Source organism: Pezoporus wallicus, unplaced genomic scaffold (assembly GCF_028554395.1).
Source record: "Pezoporus wallicus isolate ANWC-B61680 ecotype Strahan unplaced genomic scaffold, APGP_CSIRO_Pwel_v1 contig_7613, whole genome shotgun sequence".
NCBI classification, from domain to species: Eukaryota; Metazoa; Chordata; class Aves; order Psittaciformes; family Psittacidae; genus Pezoporus; species Pezoporus wallicus.
Window position 1 is genome coordinate 51,733 of NW_026638362.1, and position 19,564 is coordinate 71,296.

General features: G+C 39.3%; 1 protein-coding gene across 1 annotated transcript; it reads left to right on the forward strand.

The window, feature by feature from the left end:
- The first annotated feature begins 11,674 nt into the window (after positions 1-11,674).
- On the forward strand, positions 11,675-17,912 carry LOC130599791 (heat shock transcription factor, Y-linked-like). Its single transcript, XM_057410559.1, has 3 exons — positions 11,675-12,245; positions 12,872-13,097; positions 17,783-17,912. The coding sequence occupies exons 1-2, from the start codon at positions 11,913-11,915 to the stop codon at positions 13,007-13,009; spliced, it is 471 nt and encodes a 156-aa protein (XP_057266542.1). The 5' UTR covers positions 11,675-11,912; the 3' UTR covers positions 13,010-13,097; positions 17,783-17,912.
- Positions 17,913-19,564: the final 1,652 nt, after the last annotated feature.

Below are 19,564 nucleotides of genomic sequence, written 5' to 3' on the forward strand. Positions count from 1 at the left end.
GTCTACAGATTTGTAATGGGGGAAAAGCTAAATCAAGACACAATGATGGCATAAATAGATGTTCTGTTTTGCTCTCTTTCCTCCTTCTGTAAGGTCATATTAAGATTTATATTTATCCTATATTTTTTTCTCATTTATCAGAGGCATAAAAATTATCTTTGTAACTAGATGTACTAAAGGAAAATGTACAAAATAATACAGAGCAGAAAAGTTTTACTCCATGAATTACTCTCAATGATTAAATCCCATATTTAGGCAGAAAATATGCTACATTTTCAAAGATGTGCCTAAACCCACTCTTTACACAGACCTCAGAGTTACTGCTAGTGCCCAGGTCCTTCCAGGGGTGAATTCTCAGTACATCTCACTACTACCAGCGAAATCCATTTATTTTGGGAACCCTGGATCAGCAGCAAAAGTATGCTGTTTTAGGAGCTCAGCTTCTTTTCTAGGTTTATTGCTCTGTTAGTCTTCCTTCTTTGTGCTTTTAAGCTTTTGGAACACAAAATGGCTTCTCCATAAGGAATAACCAACCCACAAATTTTCCGTGAATGTCCACTTCAACTCTACAGCCAGCACACCAGAAAGTACTCTCCAGAACTAGAGGATAACCGTCAAAAACCACACATTTTGCATATTCTACCATTTTATAATTCTCAGCCTCCCAATCATAAACAATTTCATAGCCATGTCCGAAATGACAAAAAAATAATCATAATGTGTACACAGCCTGAGACGGCAAAAAAAAAAAAAGTGTCAAATGACCCACTGTTGGTCATAACTGATGGAAATTACACATCTTTTTACAATGGTTACAGGGAGATCATTTAGTACCAGTGCCCATGCTGGGCTACTTCAGAAGGAGCTGGAGCATCCAGCATGAACAGTGAAACAACAGGAATGTGGGGTATGAATGAGTGGAAGCCATCTGACTTCAAAAGCCATGATACCAGAACACTGCAAGCACAATGATATCGTCAGTATTTTCACATAACTCATGCTTCTGCATTGGTTTGCTTACCTCTAAACCCTCAAACTAAAAAGATACTTTCCAGTCAACATGCACTCATTACCAAAAAAGCACACAGGAAACTGCTGTTGGAAACTGTTGGTTTAGAATAAACAGAAAAAACACTGCATTTTCATAGCTGCCAATCTCTCCAATTTGCTAGTAGAGAAAATCTTACCAGAAGAACAGACTAATGAGCTGGGTGTCACCACATCTTACACATCACCAACAGAATTGTCAGTTGAGTTCAAGCTGTCAAGTTTGCAGCAGCAGACAACTTAAGAGGCAAAAAGATCTCAGCTTGATTTTTCAGGTCCTTGGCTGGGCTTGCTGACTAGCAGCAGGAAAATGAATCTTCCAGTTTTTAAATTGAGCAAATTAGATATGAAAGAACATTGAAGTAGAACAAATATGGAAGCTGTCACATACAATCATTTTTAGGGAGTTATTTTTGTGACAGTTACTGAACTGAAATAGAGGCCAAAATCACCATGAAACAATCACTCTTTCATTTTATGATTTTTTGAAGTTGTATGTTTCTAGAAAGGATGAGGAAGCAGTTGTAAGGCCTACAGGAATCCTTAAGAGGCTGTGTTAAAATCCTCAAGGGGAAGTGTTAAAAAACAGCACAATATTAGTGAAAGCAGCTGATACTGAGAAGGATCATCCTGGAGGTCTGTCTGCTGGATTGCTGCTTCATGGAAGTGAGATTTAATAGTGGCATCATCAGTGGTACTTACTTTTTTTTTGCCTGATTTTTTTTTCTTGGAATATGTCTTCAGCAGAGGGGAGGAATCAAGCATCACATCTCCCTCCACTTTGCATCCCCTCACTTCAAGGCCTGACGCAATTATGCTCCACATGTCTCTCAGTGGAATACAGTACCTTTGTGGCAGCGTGCACTCAGAGCAGTGTGGCACCGTGCTCTTCTCAGAGGATAATTTATTCTGGGACACTAAACTAACCCTGGTGCTACCCAGTTATGTCTGCATGGCCACAGGTAAATATATCTGCACAAAGTTTGATCTAGGTATGTAACAGAAACAGGCGGAGAATAGCAATGGCTTTGACACAACTCAGAAAGCACAGTATTTCAGCATATTTAGAGTCCTCAGGGATTCTGTAGGCCAATAGTTGATACAAATTATGTTGGTGTTTTTATTACTTTGTTATCTCACTCTATACTCAGGCAAGGGTTGCTAGGCTTGTTTGCTGCAATCTGACCTTTATTTTGCTGTGCAAAATTATATGTAATTCACTCATCTCTCATGTGCAGGCTGTACCTCTGGAGGAACAGTACCAAAGCCAGCATACACAAAAGCCAAAATGGGGAAATGACATTTGTTGCAGTTCTTTGGTAAGGACCCCTTTATCTGGAGCTTTGTTCATTGAATACTTTTTAAAATCCTCTGAAAATGTAGCTACTTTGACTTTTAGTCAAGATGGCTAGTTCTGCTTGGTGTGATTCGGCTGCCAAGTGCTGTACAGACAGCCCTTCTTCTAACTTGTGATGTTTGAATTCCTCCTTTAAAACAGCATAGAACAGAAATCCCTATAGAGATGATGACACCAATTTTGGCAAAGAAAGTTTTGTCTTTTGAGAGAAGAAAGGATGTGAAGAAAATTGCAATGGAAATGCAAAAAGAATTAGTGAAAATTAACTTTGAGAACACATAATCTTTTCAATAAAAGTTTTCAGTGAAATAACAATCCCTTTCTCAGTAAGCAATTTAAACTATTATCTCACTGAAAATTTTGTCAGCTATTAAGTAGGTCACAATTTCTGTCCTGTGCTCCTCTGCTGCAACATTATTCTTTTTCTTTCCTCTTTTCCCAGAATATGTGTTTGCAGACTTGCCATATCTAACTAAACTGAAAAAGCTTATCAAAGGGCTTACCTCAGAATTCTTCTTGGAGCAAATGATCAAGTAAGACAAATATTAATGCAACTATTTGAGAAAAGGCATCTTTGGACACTCACAGTGTCTTGAGATATGTGTCAAAACAGCTGAAGAATGTCAGTAAAGGGGAAACACAGATTTTCTCCCTGAAGATATCCCAAATCTGCTTCTGGGCTTGTTTGGTTTATTAAGAAAGACTTAAATAGAAGTAAGTAAAAGTACCTTTGCTAGAAAGGTGGCAGCTTCACATACACCCCTCTTTTTATTCCTTGACTTGGTGAGAATTCCTGGTCTAACACTGTGTCTGAGCCTGGTTTAGGCAGGAAGTTGGACTAGAGAACCCAAAAGACTGCCTCCAGAGTGAAGTATCCTATGACACTATGAAAGTGAAATGGTGGGAAATTTTACAATAAACTCCCTTCAGAAACATAAGAAATATGGCAGATGACATCCCTAAATTCTCCCTGCCTGTTTCTCCACATTTTTCTCACCTGGTAATCCTCATTACCATTGTGACCTCCCAGATTTTCCTAACTGGCTCTCCCTCCTATTCTCCCTTCCCTCAGGAAAAGGCTAGACAGGTAAATCCAGAAGACACTTTCACATTGATTAGTTCTAGAGATTTTATGATAAAACCGTGTCCTTGGCTGTCTGGAAAAACTCCGGGGTTTTAAGTGCTCTGACATTCAGTTTGCTTTCCTATTACTCTTGTGTTTTTTTCAGATATTTGTGTTATTTTTCACATACCTTTAAAGAATTTTATGTCACTGTTTCACATCATTTATGTTACTTTAGTTATTAACGTGAGGCCATTACCTCACCACTCAGAGGTGGCAAGAAATTTGTCCAACATTCCCTATTACGTTCGATGAGCGCTGGGAAAAGATTTTGTTCCATGTTTCTATGTGATGGGCATGCAGATGGGAGCGGAAAGGAGACATTGAGAAGGAAGTGACTGAAACCAGTGTGTCTTTTTCTTATTTGTAAAGGAGCTGTTAATTCTTTTTAGGAAAGTGCATAACAAAAAGTATTAGTTGAAAAATAGCCTGTTGCATCTAAAATGGAAATGGAAATCAGGCACTCAGAGACAGTGAATATAGATTTCTCAAGCCAATTTAAGACAATATAGATTTCTCAAGCCAATATCCTATTTAATACATTTTATAGATGAATAAGAACAAGAGTTTCTAATTTTAGTGCATGATTCCTGGTATCGATAAATATTACCAGTAAAAGCTAAATAGGCAAGTACAATACTAAAATGGAGAAAATGACAGATTTTTCTTCCCTTTTACTGAGATCTTTATTGAAACCACAAATGACTGTATTCTCTCCCTCCCACCATTGCAAATGTCAGAAAACAGAAAATATTAAGAGCTGGGTGGATAATGGAGACTGTGGGAATATTTATAGTCAGGTAATTGATTTATTTTGCAAATACTTGTTTTCCATAGTTTTTCATTGAGTTTTGGGGCTGAGAAGGATATCAATAAGTGAGTTAATCTGTACCCTGGCAGCATCTACCTTTTCTCTTTCATAATATTCATAAAGAAACAAGTTACAACTCTTTCATATTTCAAACAGTCAGCTGCACTACTTCCTTGTCCTTATCTTTCAAAAGTAACTACAGTATTCTTACATACATTCGCATATACAGTGTTCTTATATTTAACCTGAATGGTACTCCATTTGAGTTCCACTTCCTCTTTGTCCTATGCACTATAGGTATGGAAAAAGACAGTTCATTGCTCCTAATCCTGAAATATGTACTACATATTTACTAAGCAATATGTGGGACATTCCATAATAAAGAAAACTGTTGAGAAGGTCAGCACATGCATTTTATAAGCACATACATGATAAAGCACACCAAAATTCTAGTGGAACTTAACAATGCACACAGGATTTCATTCATGTTCACAATTATTTAATTCTTGATATATTCATCATGTCTGAACACTGTACATCCTTGAATATATGAAACACCAAAACTTTTATAACACTGCAAAATAGTTAAAAGGATGTGAGAGATATACATGTGCTATTGCAACATTATAGTTCAATCTCAGCATTAGGAAGAATTTTGTATAGAAACTCAGGCTGTTTCATAGAAAAATTCTAAGAATTCGCCAACAAAGTTTAAGTTGACAATCAGGTATCCTTTACTGAGGCACCAGGAGACACCTGGCATAGCTTCTCCAAGTGTGTCTCGCTCAAGCACCAAACAGGTCATGATTATATAGTCATCAAACATACATATTCATTACACTACATGCATATCCATAAAACTATTTATACATCACATCATTCTTCTAGAAAATTCTTCCCACATGAGCACAATAATGCGATAGTCGTCTTTGGGACCCTTGGTGGTCATTTCCTCATCATCTTCCTCTTCGTCACTTTGTCCTTTGGTTGGCTGAACTTTGGAGTTGGCCAGCTTTGTTGTCCATTTGCCAGCTCCTTAGTTGTTTCTGTTTTCCCTAAACATCAACTGAAGATTTCTCTTCATTATCATTGTTATAGAGTCCACCTGGGGTCCAGGTCACTTAGTTACAAGCAAAAGGTTCATTCTATATACAATGAGTTATCCTTCATTCTGTCCTTCTTGTTCTTTCCCCATCTCAAGCCAAACACATGCAGAATAGATATTTCCTTCCCATTCACTCTGTGGCAATTAAAAAAAAACACCTGAGCTTAATTTCAGTTTTTGCTGTTTGTTTCCCCTATTTTTTTTCTGTTTTGTCGTGGAGAGAAAATAGGGTAAGTGGAGGCAAAACTGAAACCAGGAAAATTTCATTTTATGCAGTGTAATTTTCCATGTATTGGACTAAACTGTTGTGGGTTTATTCTTGTAGGAAGACCATTTTTAATCTCAAAATTAAAATTTTCTATAATTTTATCCAAAGATACTATTTATAAAAATTTGAATACACAAAGTTTCAGATAAAAAGAATAGTCTCTGCTCCAGTCTTAAGTATTTTAAAGAGACCAGTACAGGGATACAGAAAAAAAAAAGAGTAACTGGTCGTGTATAAATCATCTTGAGTCCCCATACATATCTTAACAAAAGTGGACTTTTTAGAGAGACAAGGAACCTGAACAAGGAAGAGAATATGCAGGTGAGCACAACAAAGTTATAACCATGAGAAAGAGAAGTGATTATGTGAAAAACTGATAAATTTCTCATTTCACAGGCAATATGAACAAATACTTTATTACCTTCAAAAGTGCCAAGTCCACAGTTTTGTTGAAGTAGTCGTACTGTATGAAAGTTAGATTACTGCACAAGATTAAAAAATACTCATTTTTGTCAAAAAAGATTGCAATCATTTTCAAACTTTCCTTTCTCACACAGACCAACAATATTACTTTGTTATCTAATGTCATACAATCTTAATTCTACATGAAAATGACAAACTTGTACATGTTGTGAAATCGCCTGTTATGAAACATATGCACAGTATTTTGAGAAAAGCTGAAAAGAGGTCAACTGTGCATGAAAATGCAGGTTTGGATAGCTTTTTGTGCACTTTTTCTGTCGGACCTAACGCCTATTTAGGTAGATGGAAGTCAGAGCAGGTAGTTGCAAAAAAAAAAACCCCAAAACCATGTCACGTGTTTGTGGTGTACCACTCAAGCCCATGCACCTTCTAATTTAAGTTTGGACAGGTTTCATAACTTCTGGGGCTGAAAGAACAGTCTGCAGGAATGCATAACTCATTCTAGTGATAAATGATTTTTAATACATGCCTGTCTGCAAGCTTGAGCATTTTCTCACTCCAAGATTTTGATTAAATTCATAAGAAGCAAAATACAGAGATCTATAAAGAGGTCTAGCAGAAGCACATAATGTTCCTACAGAAATACTTTCATAGCGGTACTCAGTTTTCTATTGTGTTAATTGTCTTTTCTTTAATCCTTTCACCTGGATAGTCAGTCTTACAGACTCTAAAAGAATATTAAAAAGCCACTCAGTTTATTCATCTGCCAGTGGCAGAGTTCTTATGCAGTATATTTGAAGGATCCATTAAATATTTTAGCAAAAGTTTAAGAACATGATTTCCAAATCCCAGATTTGAGATTTTTGGCACCATTTAAAAATACATACGTTTTTATGATTTGAGCTATTTGTGGACTTTTTGATAAAGAAATGAATCATGAGTCCAAACATATTACTCTGATAATGAAAGTCCTTTCAGCTTAATGGGTAAAGCCACTGCTAAAAGGCCAGCAGTCATGTGGAACTACCCATTACAAAATAATTTACTAGGAAGTTATTTTGATTCAAATATCTTGCCATTCTTTCCTGTGGTTAACATGGTCCATTAAATGATTGCTGAATCTGTGCAATGCTTTGGGAAAGAGCACAGTAGGATAACAAACTATTAGGAAATCCTATGGAGATTGTTAAAATTTCCAGACTTCCTAGTATGACTGTCAAATTCTCTGCGTTTGAAGAGAGACATTATCTACCCTACAGAATAGACAGCATCCTCTCTGTACATGCAAAAAGAAAGTGGACAGAAATCTCCCACAGCGTATTAGTTCCTGCTGTTCCAAGGCAGGGGGTTTTGTGCTTGTTTCTGCAGCCTTCAAATGTATTTATGATGACAGCATTATTTTAACCCTGACAGTGATTAACATAATATTACTGATACTTTAGTTCCATCTGCAAAATAAATGCAGGTTCTCTCTGGATTTGTTTTGAACATTGTGAGAAAGCTCTGCCCATCCCTTTTTTAGCTTAGCTTTTTTTCATAATCAACATATTTTCTTCAGTTGAAGCAGTCTTATTCTCTGGAGAGATTGCTAAGAATGTGTCAGGTCCTACTACAGCCTTACAGAGAGGAATGCTAGGAAATCACTGTGTTTTCTGTGATGTTCAAATTATGCCCTGTGCCTAACTCTGTGGTCACTGAAAATCTCAGGCTGATTTATCAGTGATCTTTTATGATGGTTCTTTCTAAATAGATGGCCATGTCTCCACGAAGCAGCCTGACTCTTCCTCATGTTGCTGTCTGTAGCTGCTCTAATACTTCAAAGAAGGCAAACCTACTCTATAGATCACCATTAAGTCTGATCACCTAAGTTTAAGGTACTCAGAAGGTCCATTCTAACATTGTTTCATTTATTTACTTTTCTGTTTAAATGTGGAAGTTTGTAGTGACAGACGTGTTACTTCCCTGTTTAACCCCAGGGAAAATCATGATTGTGCCATGCAGGTCAGCAGTTCCCTGTCTTTTAAACAAAATATGCCAGAAATAAGAGCAGAATGAAAGCTGCCAAGAAAGAGCTGGTTCACCTGGAAGCTGCAGGAAAGAAGTAATCTCAAAATACAAGAAGAAATCCAACTTTCTGGCCCACTCATTGTACTATTTAAAGTCTGGGAAGAAAAACCATCAAAACCCCCAAAAGCAGAAAAATCCAAGACATCAACATCCCAGTATTACTGCAGTATTTTGAAAAAGCATGAATGATAAAGAGATGTCAAAGTAAACTATATGCATAACTTCCTTGAACATAGCTTTGTGAATAATGGATGCCTCAAGTGCTCTGACAGTCGATATTACACTTAGAATTTGCAGGTAGTGTTTAAAAAGCTAGACTTCAGTTTATTTCAGTTTTCATCCTTTTTTCCAAGACTTTTCTTCACACTTTTGACCACCTATGCTCATCAGAGAAACTTCTGAGTAAGTCAACTTGATGAGTTGAAAAAAACAAATGAGTGTTGCAGCCAAATACTTGCTCAGTGAATCCAAATATGATGTTCTGCTGCATTATAATGTGGTTTGTGTAATTTTTATTTCTCATTTACAAATAACTTTACTGGACACCCACTTTCTTTAGCAGAAAAGTCAAAGAAATGAGGAAAAATGTGGTGTGGACAATAAATGTGCTGATAACACTTCCAGGCAAAAGATTTCTATGAGAGGATTTCTGCTAATATACAGTATTCCTGACAAATTTTCTTTCATCTTGTTCTAATTTTCTTCTTGAGGTAAACTAATTGAGACTGCATCCCTTTTACTCAGTCCTGAGTCTATTCTTCTCTTCTATACTGTCCGTTCTGTCAGGCAACTCAGTTTGTTGAAAAACCCAGTTTTTTACATATTGGAAAAGAATCCAATCACAGATGGAAAATTGAGTAGCAAGTAGCAGTTATTTTGTTTTGATCATGCCAATAAACAAGTCTCAGCAACTAGGATGCTGTTATATGTGAGGAAAGAGAAACTCCACAATTTCCTTAGCTCACATCTGAAAAAGTGAAAGATAGGAACAGTAGATTGCATACCTATATACCAGCTTCTATTATTGCACCATTCCAGGATAGTACTGCTCTTTATTTCCAGCTTCTTGTTGAAACCACAAGAATGGTAAATAAAATGAATAGGAAACTCTCAGATATAAAATTAAATCAATTTTCTAGCCTACATATGGATAAATGCCAATTTCCTCTTCTAGGTGCATATGCATACTCAAATATATAAATATCTCTGTGTGTCTGCATGTGTGTGTATATAGGCACATCTCCTCAAAGAATAATTTCCACAAATGTAAAGGTAATTTTAAAATGCACTCTGTTGATTTTCTGACAATCTGTATCTAGGTAAAGGAGCTATGGCCCTTAATCAGTCCATATTTCGGTATTTCATTCTTATTCACATAAATTTTGATTTTAAGCATAATCTGAACTATTGTTGAAGCACATGGGACTTGAGCACATGCTAAAAATTGCCCATAAGAGTAGATGCTTTGCGGAATAGGGAGGAACGTAATAAATAAATAAAATTAAAAAAAAAATAAAAAAGACCCAAAATGAATTGTTATTAAAAAACAAACCAATGATCTTGAAAGATGGCATATGTTATCTTGGTGTTTTGTGCTTAGTTGGTTTTATTACTTGCTTTGTTATATCAGTTTTGATTTATTTTGCTCTTTTGATACTAAGAACGTTCAGAGAACTGATTGTGTCCCAGAATCTTTAAATTAAGGAGACAGTTGCTGCTCAGTGAGAAACCACACAGAAAACACCTTTTTTTTTTTTTTCTGAGCAGCCAAAAAGAGAATTGAAAAGGGATAGCCTAAATAACATGCAGTGTATACTGATTAAAAATATAATTTCAGGTGCTGAAGGAGAATACACATTTGTTTTTGTTTAGTTAAGTTTCAGTTATTGAAAAAGATATTGTCTAAGATTTTCAAAATTCAAGAATTGAGTCTCCTGATTGAAAAGAGTATGACAATATTTCTGTATCAAAAATGCTGATCCTCAAATTTTTAACAGAAATATATTTATTTTAGTAAGATGCTGTCAAAAAAGTGCAATTATTTTTTTTCCCAAAAAAATCAGTTATAACCTTTAAGTTTTATAAGGTTTGATGGGATATTAAATCATTCCAGTAATGTTTAAAGGAAATGTTTTATAATGCTTTTCCCAGAAATGTCAACATTTTGCCTTTATATGTTTATTTGGGAGAAAAAATTGTTAAATGTCAGAATTGTAACGTAAGGGAGATATCACTTTCTTAACATCCTTACAGTTAGTATCCAAGCTGACACGCCTTAAAGAGGCTTGATCGCAGATAATGGCTGTTCAAAGTCTGGCCTCTTAGTTGTAAAACTTGAAAATCCCTGGTTTCTCCTGGAATGCTGTGGTCTCCATGATGAGAGCACTTCCAACAGGTCCCTCAGCTGGTCCTGCTGGTTGTTCTTATCTTTAGGAGGTGCATAAGGAGGTGGCTGATCCATGGGCATGTAAAAAAAAAAAACAAACAGCTGGTAACTCAGAACCACACAGCTGTTCTCTCAGCACCTTTTGGTGGATCCTGTGTGCTTCCATAAGACTTGTGTCTAAGTGGTGTAGCAGGTAACTGACTATTTCCCCTTGGATTACAGGGGCTTCATTCTGGTCCCCTCCCTGACCTTCCAGCTCAAAGGACTGGGTACCCCAAGAACAACAGTCTTACTATTAAAGACTGAGGTGAAAAAAGGCATTAAGTGCCTCAGCCTTTTTCTCATTGTCGCTATTCTTCCACCCACAAACAGCAAAGGATGAAGATTAATCTTAGCCCTCCTTTTGTTGTCAATATATTTTTAGAAACATTTTTATTGTCTTTTACAGCAGTAGCCAGATTAAGTACTAGTTGGGCTTTGGTGCTTCTAGTTTTCTCCCTGCATAACCTCGCAGTGTTCCTGCAGTCTTTCTGAGTTTTCTGCCCCTTCTTCCAGAGATCATAAACTCTCCTGACTTTGAGCCAAGTATTCTCTGTTCAGCCAGACCTGTCTTCTTCCCCTCTGGCTTGTTTTTCAGCATATGTGGACAGGTTCCTCCTGAACTTTTAGCATTTCCTTCTTGAAGAATGTCCAGCCATCCTGGACTCCTTTGCCCTTCAAGACTGCCTCCTTGCAGTAAGGCACTTTTTTATGGCCACTTTGACCCTTTTGTCTGGCCCAGGGTCCCCATCCGTCCTTGGGGACCAGCTCCCAGGGTCAGTTGGAAGCAGCACTACCCTAGCAGGACAGATCAAATGCAATTGGAGTCGCTTCTTGGCCCAAAACAGCTCTCCCTATGAAAAGGAAACGCAGCTTTCTAGCTATTTCTTCTTTCTTCCACTTCCTGTTGTCAGGAGGTGGGTGCCACACTGTGATGTCATCTGCAGCACGGGCATCACGGTGACGCTGGTGAAATTTTAAGGGAGCTGAAACCACAGCCCTTCATCCTGCTGACTGGCAGGACTGACTGGCAGGACTGAGCCTGATCAGGGAAAGAGCCCTGGCTTGAAATTGCAGCCAAGCTGTGAAAAAAACAAGTCGCAATGGAAATGTCTTCGCTAGAAACATCCTTGTCTTCTGACTGGGAGGAGCCAGCTTGGTGGGAGGCTTCAGCTTTTAACAACCATCCAGGAGGTGATACGGGAGCACCTTCAGGTGCTGGCACAAGACCTCTCACAGGAGAAAATGACCTTTGAGTTTTGCCTGATAAATCCTGGATCCCCATCATGCAATCTTGTTTATCAGAGATCTCTGCTAAAACCAACCCTTCTTCAGCCCGCTCTTTCTTCATGAAGCTCTGGAAGACAGTTGGAAGCCATCATTTCAAATCAGTCTGGTGGGCTGATGATGGAAACTGCATTGTTATTGCAGAAAACCTCTTCAGAAAGGAAGTGCTGGGAAGGAGTGGACCTCAGAAGATTTTTGAAACCAAGTCCATGAGAGGCTTCATTCTCCAACTTAATCTCCATGGCTTCTACAAAATGGAAGGGGATTCTCTCATAACCACCTCCATTGAGGAGCTGCAAGAGTTAGCAGAAGCAGGGTCTGGCCTGGGCAAGGTATGTCTGTTTACACACTAAAGTACCCTTGGAAAATTGTGGGGAGAGAGTTTCACATTCAGATAAAATAAGCCTTGAAAAGGGAAGAGATGGGGATGGGAGAAAATGTCTGATTTCGTCTCGTGTCATTTTCAAGAATTCTCAAAGCAGAAATTCAGAAGAGCAGAAATTATGCGTAAAGATATTTTGGTTATTTCTGTTCCTTTAAATCTGTGAAATATAAAGATAGTCCCATCATATCATGCTGGTTTTGTGCTTGCACCAGCCATTTAAGTAATCTTGTGGCATCTGCTGGATGCTGACAAGAAACATGATATCATCAGCATTATTCCCAACATGTCCATTCCACACTAAGATGTCTGAAAATTAGTGGTGTTTGGGTTTCTCCATTGGGTTTTGGGCTTTTGAAAACCCTACACTTCTCTGCTCCTAAATGCTGAAAAGACAAGGGGCTATTACTTAACAAAATTCTACCTTAATCTTTACTTCAGCCAAAATTTGATGTTTAAAATGCCCCAGAAAGTCCTTTTTAATACCCCTGTTTGTCTTTTCTGATGCAGATGTTTATTTATCGGACCTCTGTCTTTCAATGATGGCAACTAACTCCTCTCCTTCTCATTTTGTAGCTGTTCTTCTACTACAACCCCTTTTTTAAGAGAGACTACCCCAACCTCCTAAAGATGTTTACAGAAAGTGCTGGCAAAAGAGAGAGAGCCCCCGTTGCATCTTCTCTGGGCCCCAGGATGAGGGGAAACTGCAAATGAAAACAACAACCTGGTGCTCAGTCAGCGGAAGGTGCCGCAGAGGTGGAGAACAGCACCCAGACATCTGCAGCTACCAGTTCCACACCAGGTGAGCCAGAGGCTGATGCAGACACCAGACAGACAATGCTGGTCCATACCCACCAAAACGGCACTGCACCCACAGCCCTGCATGTGTCCAGGAGGCTGCTCTTGCTCCATCCACAGCTTCACCCTACTCTGACACACTTTCTCCCCAAACAGTTCTTTAACACTAGCCATGGGATTCCCCACGTTTTCATCTGGGCAGCCCAATTTAGCTGCTATGCAGGTCCCCTGTGCTGGCTTGCCTCTGTTCTGTGCTCCACAGCTTCAACCTCAGTGCTGGCTAGACCAGAAATGGCAGAGATCATGGGTAGCAAGTAAGCACCATAGAGGTAGAAATACATTAATACAGGATTAGGTAGCAATACATAGTTTGTTGTTCTCAAAAATAGATCTTTTCAAGTTGCCTTGTCCTCCTGTCTCTACAGTACCACAGTAGCTGTCTCTACACCCAGGGCAGGGAGTTGCCTTTGGGGACAGAGAAGAGTTTGGCTCCAGCCGATGAAACTCAAAGGCTGCTGGCACCAGTACGTACACTTGTGAAACCGAGCCAAAAGCCAGCCTGGGGCTGTTCCTGGCGCTGCACCAGCATGCAGGGTCACTCAAATCAAACCAATCCCTCACAGCTCTCAAGAAGTCCATTTCCCTTCCACCACAGCTCAGGCCAGGGGCAAGGGGCAGCAGTCCTGCAAGGACAAGACTTGGCTTCTCCTGCCAATCCCACATCATGTCTGGTGATAACTACAGCACTGCAGCTGCGAATGCAATAAATCTGTCGCACAGGAGTCAGAGCCTGGACTTTTTGGAGAAAGAACCTTTCCCATCAGCATAGAATCATAAAGCAGTTTGAGTTGAAAAGAATCTTTAAAGGTCATCTAGTCTAACCCCCATTTCCATAAGCAGGGACATCTTCAACTAGATTGAGTTATGCTGAGACCAGTGCAACCTGACCTTGAATGTTTCCAGGGATGTCCAACTACCACCTCTCTGGGCAACCTGTGCCAGTTTCTTAACAGCTTCATCATAAAAAAATCTCTTCCTTATATCTTGGCTGAATCGTTAAAACCATTATCCCTTGTTCTGTTCCTACAGGCCCTATTAAAAAGTCTATCTCTATCTTTCTTATGAGACCCTGTAAGTATTGAAAGGCTGCAATAAGGTCTTCCTGGAGCCTTCTGTTCTCCAGGCTGAACAACACCAACTCTTAGCCTTTTTTCTTTGGACAGTGCTCCAGTCATCCTTTTTGTGCCCTCCTCTGGACCTGCTCTAACACATCCATATCTAGCATTTACCAAGGCTCTGTTGAGAAGAGGCTTTTACCGGAGCATTTAAACATGACACAACATCATAATCCACTTTGTTTCCACAGATGGAATTTAAGTTTTTGGTGAGAGCAGACGGGTAACACCAGCTGTGAAGGATGCTTCTCTGTTATTTATACAAAAAGTGTATAGTGCTCATGACAAATTGCATCAGCAGTTCACCCTCCCTGAGCTTCAACACCTCTCTGTGGAGTGAGGGAAGCCTGGGAGGTCCATCCCACAGGGCAAACCCCCTGTCTGCCAGGGCTCAATGCAGCAATGTGCCAAACCCCATCCTCCCACCACAAGCACAGAGCCTGCCTGCCTATGCCAGAGCCACCCTTGGGTGCTGGGACTGCACTGACACCCTCTGCTCTGGACTCACAGAGGCATAGAGAGGCAGCAACCACCACCAGAATCCCCTTCTCACCTCTTCAGTTACAACCTCCTGCAAGAAAAGCTGTCCTTTAAAACAGAACGGTACATTTGAAGGGTCCTAAAACACCCATCTGGTCCAACTGCCTGAACACTTCAGGACCAAGAGCTGAAGCTCCCCTTGGCCTCTTCAACATGAACAGACATGGGGAATTGACCACCCCTCTGGGAAGCCTGTTCCAGGGTTTGACCAGCCTCCCAATAAAAAAATGTTTCCTAATGTCTATTCTGTACATGCCTGGGCACAGCTTTGAACCATTCCTACTATATATATATATATATAGAGATAGATAGATATAGATACAGATATAGATATATAGTATTTTTATATATAATGATAGGAGCTATAGATCTTACAAATATCCTATCATTATTTTACCTTTAGCATCTAATGATTCCAGTAGATGGACTTTTATAACACCATCTTTTTGCACTGAAGTATTAGAATTTTACTAATAGAACAAGACAGAATATATAAAATAGAAACTGTATTATTGGAAACTAGCAAATGTGAGTATCCTGAGCATCAGACTAGTAATTATGGATTCAATATTGTTTTGTTGATACAGTCAACAAGACAAACAGTTTAAAAACATTTCTTTGTGCTATTATTGCAGACACTTTTGTTGTTGTTGTGTTTGGTTTTAGTTTGCTTTTTATTCTAAAAGATGGCAATTTTATGAGGAGAGCAAAGTCTATGTTACCGGAATTGTATTGAAGTGTCAAGTAAAAGTACAACTACTGTGGTTAAAGGAGTGGATCTAAATTCTGACTGCTCAGCAGGCTTTCTGCAGTACTTCGTAATAGGCACCTTCAGCCTCTGCAAGTTGGCAAGTCAAAAACAAGTTTCTCCTTTCCAGAAGTGAATTTGTCAAAAATTCACTGGATAATTTGTAACTGTATGCCTACTCCTACTCAGTACCTCTTGTGTGTGCATGATGTTTTTTAGGCATCAATTATGTACTGCTTATGGTCTGGGGAGACATGGGAACCTGAATGCTAGCATAGTTTCACTTTTTTCCCTGCAAAGCTTTTGTCGAAAGTGGGCTCTCTTAGTTCAGCTCTGTTACCCTTGGGAAATGCAAATGATGGCTGTTGCTTTCACTACCATACTATGTGTCACAGAAATCTGCTTTGACCTTGAAAAAACCTCAATTCCTTCAAACCAGGAGAAATGAGATCACCTAATGAGAGAGGAGAGGTAGCAAATATTTTGAATGTGAGCTCTGGAAAAACAGACCTCTTTATTAAGGACCTAGTGACTTCCCAGTGGTGTAACTTGAGTAACTCCAAGCAGTGTTAATTTAAGCTGTAAACACACACGTAGGGGAAAGATGATAGGCAATTTAAGTGAGGACACTGTCCTTCATGTCATTTTGCTGTTACAGTGTAAAAGCTTAGGCTGTTCAACCTGGTAAATTAGTTTTTTCAGAAACTTCATCTAAACTTTACCCATGACATGTCCAGAGGTATAACAGGAGGAAATACTTAATTTCCCCCAGCAGACAAGCAGCACTCCACAAGGGCAATTTGATTATTTACCTTGTGTGAAGTATACACTTATTATAGAATAAAACCTAAACGTGAAAATCCAATAGCGCTTAGTTTCCTAAAGGAAGAATAATATTGCTATCGCTGTTATAATTATTGTACTTTGAGGAACTTAGGCATGTTGCATCTAAGCATGGATTAATAACTTTCTTCCTCAGTCACAGGCATTAGCATAAAAAGAAAACCATAAAAACAAGGGAATAATCACCAGCAACATAAAAGCTGTAGTTTTAGCAAACATTTTGTTAACTCTGAGCAGCTTTTATTCCTGAAGCTGTGGATGTTGCAACATTAAAACAGTGTATGCCATAGCTAGTCTAAAACATGCCAACACCACTGACAACTCAAATGCAGGCAGTTTCATTTGCTGGCATTTGTGGTGTACAAGGAAGGTGAACTTGTCAGCAAACATGTAGAAAAATCAGAGGGACTTAAATGGAAGAATATCAGTAGCAAACTGCAAAGAGGATTTTGGGATTGCTTATATCACCTTGTTTTGCTTTGTTTGTGACTGGTGCAGTACACCTGAGGACGTTTGAAGTTTCGCTCCTGGCTCCAGTGGCTGCAGATGACACCGGCCACACTTTGTGGGTGAAGGGTGGAGAGGTGACACATGGGGTTTCACATGGAAGAACCTTCAAAGAGAATTCACAGACAGCCCAAGCATTTTTCAGGTGTTCTGTGCCAGCTCTCATCAAGCACTGGGAGGCTGAGCTGCAAGGGAGGACAGAAAGCACAAATGCTTACCAAACTTGCTTTTGTGCTTTGACATTCTCAGGGGAAAAATGCAGAAAGGTTGGCCAGACCTATTGATCTGTTGCCAAAGTTTAACTTCATCTTTTCACTTCTTTTTTTTTTTCCTTTTTTTTTTTTCTCACCCAGAAATCTAATAACTGGGAAAGAGCTAATAAAGAATATATCACAGCACACTCTCTTATCTCATCATAACTGTGATGCAGCTTGCATCTTTCATAGAATCATAGAATAGTTAGGGTTGGAAAGGACCTTAAGATCATCTAGTTCCAACTCCCCTGCCATGGGCAGGGACACCTCCCACTAAACCATGTCACCCAAGGCTCTGTCCAACCTGGCCTTGAACGCTGCCAGGGATGAAGCATTTACCATTTCTTTGGGCAACCTGTTCCAGTGCCTCACCACCCTCACAGCAAATAACTTCCCCCGTCTAAGTTTGAACCCATTGCTTCTTTTGCTATCCCTACAATCCCTTTCATCCATCAATCAGAAACATCAGATGGACAGGGGAACAGGCTTATTTGTGAACATACTACCCAGTGCATATTGCCCGGCATTATCTATCTGTCTATTTCTGTTTACAACTAAAAGTAGGACTAATAAACTACAAAGTCTTAACAGGTTTGTGTTTTATTTATTTTTCCATCTGCAGGCCTATGCCAGTGGCAACGAAAAGAAGAATTCTTGGTACTCACAGATGTGAATTCTCAAGAAAATACACAAAAGTGACAACAACAACAAAAAATAACTGGTTTTGGATTAATTAAAGCATTTGAAATTTTTTTGCTAAAAAATTTATGTTTCTTGCCTATTGCATGAAAAACACTTTTGACAGAAAAGAGGAAAAGCAACTACATTAGCAACAAAAATAACCTGTAAGGTGGCTTTCTAAAGCCAGCACTTTAAAGAAAAATATTTACACAGTTTTAAGAAACTGTGTCTTAAAAACCTCTTTGCCTCAACCGGAGGTATATTGTAAGAAAGGTCAAAGGTTTTATTTGTTTGTTTGTTTCTTTCTTTCTTTAGGGTATGTGTCTTTACTGTTAGGAGAGGTAAGAACGATCTGTCATTCTTACCCCACAGCATCAGATATTTATGGGTATAAACCTCTGAGACTTCTCTTCGCCATACGAAACGGTCCCTGAAAAATATAAAAAAATACAAAATACTCTAAGCCTTTCTTTATACAACAGATGCTCTTGGCTGTTCATCATTTTTGTGTCCCTTCACCAAACTCCAGTAAGTCCATGTCTCTGTACTGAGAAGCCCAGGACTGGACTCAGCACTTCAGGTGCATCTCACTAGGGCTGAGTAGTAGAGAGGAAAGATCACTTTCCTTGATGTGCTGGCAATATTCTTCCTAATGGAACCCAAAAAGCTGTTGGACTTCATTGCTTTAAAGGCTCATGTTCAAACTGCTGAACTCACCAGCACCCACTTGGCACTGAAAAATTGAAAGTTGCTCCCCAGGATGTATGAGGGCTGTGGGTTATTTCTGAAGGTGCAGGGCTCTGCACTTCACTTTATTGAGCTTCTTGAAGTTCCTGTCAACCCATTTTCTCAGCCTGTCCAGGTTTTTCTGGATGGTTGCACATTTTTCTGGCCCATCAACCTTTCTCCCCAGTTTTGTATAATCTCTGAACTTGCTGAAGGGGCACTCTGTCCCATTGTCCAGGTATTTAATGCACATGTTAAACAGTATTGTCCCTGCTAACAATCCCTGGGATATACCCTTAGTGACTGACTTCAAACAGGCACTTTGTGCCACAACCTTTTGAGCTAAGCAGTTTAGCAGTTCACTTCACAGACCACATATCTAGCATGTCTATCTTCATATCTCTGTCGTCAGTTTGTCTGTCAGGTGCAAGGTTCTTCACTTGGGTTAGGGCAATCCCAAACACAAATACAGACTGAGTGGAGAATGGGGTAGATTTAGATTAGATATTAGGAAGAAGTCATTTACTATGAGGGTGAAAGGACACTGGAACAGACTGCCCAGGGAAGCTGTGGCTGTCCCATCCCTGAAAGTGCTCTTCGCCAGGTTGGACGGGGCTTTGAGCAACCTGCTCTAGTAGGAGGTGTCCCTGCCCTTGCCAGAGAGGTTGGAACTAGATAATCTTTAAGGTCCCTTCCAACCCAAATCATTCTATAATACTGTGATTCTATGATGTTATGAAAGACAGCATCAAAAGCCTTACCAAAGACAAGTGACATCCATTATGCTTCCTTAAAATAACAGGCCAGTCACTTCATTGTAAGAGGCTATCAGGTTGGTTAAGCATTATTTTTAATTCTTAATTCATGCTGACTATTCCAAATCACCTTCTTCTCCCTCCTGTGTCTGTGGAAAAGATTTCTACCTTTTCATCAGCTGCCCAGGGACGGAGATGAAGATGACTGGCCTGTAGATCCCCCCATCTTTCCCTTTTGCTCC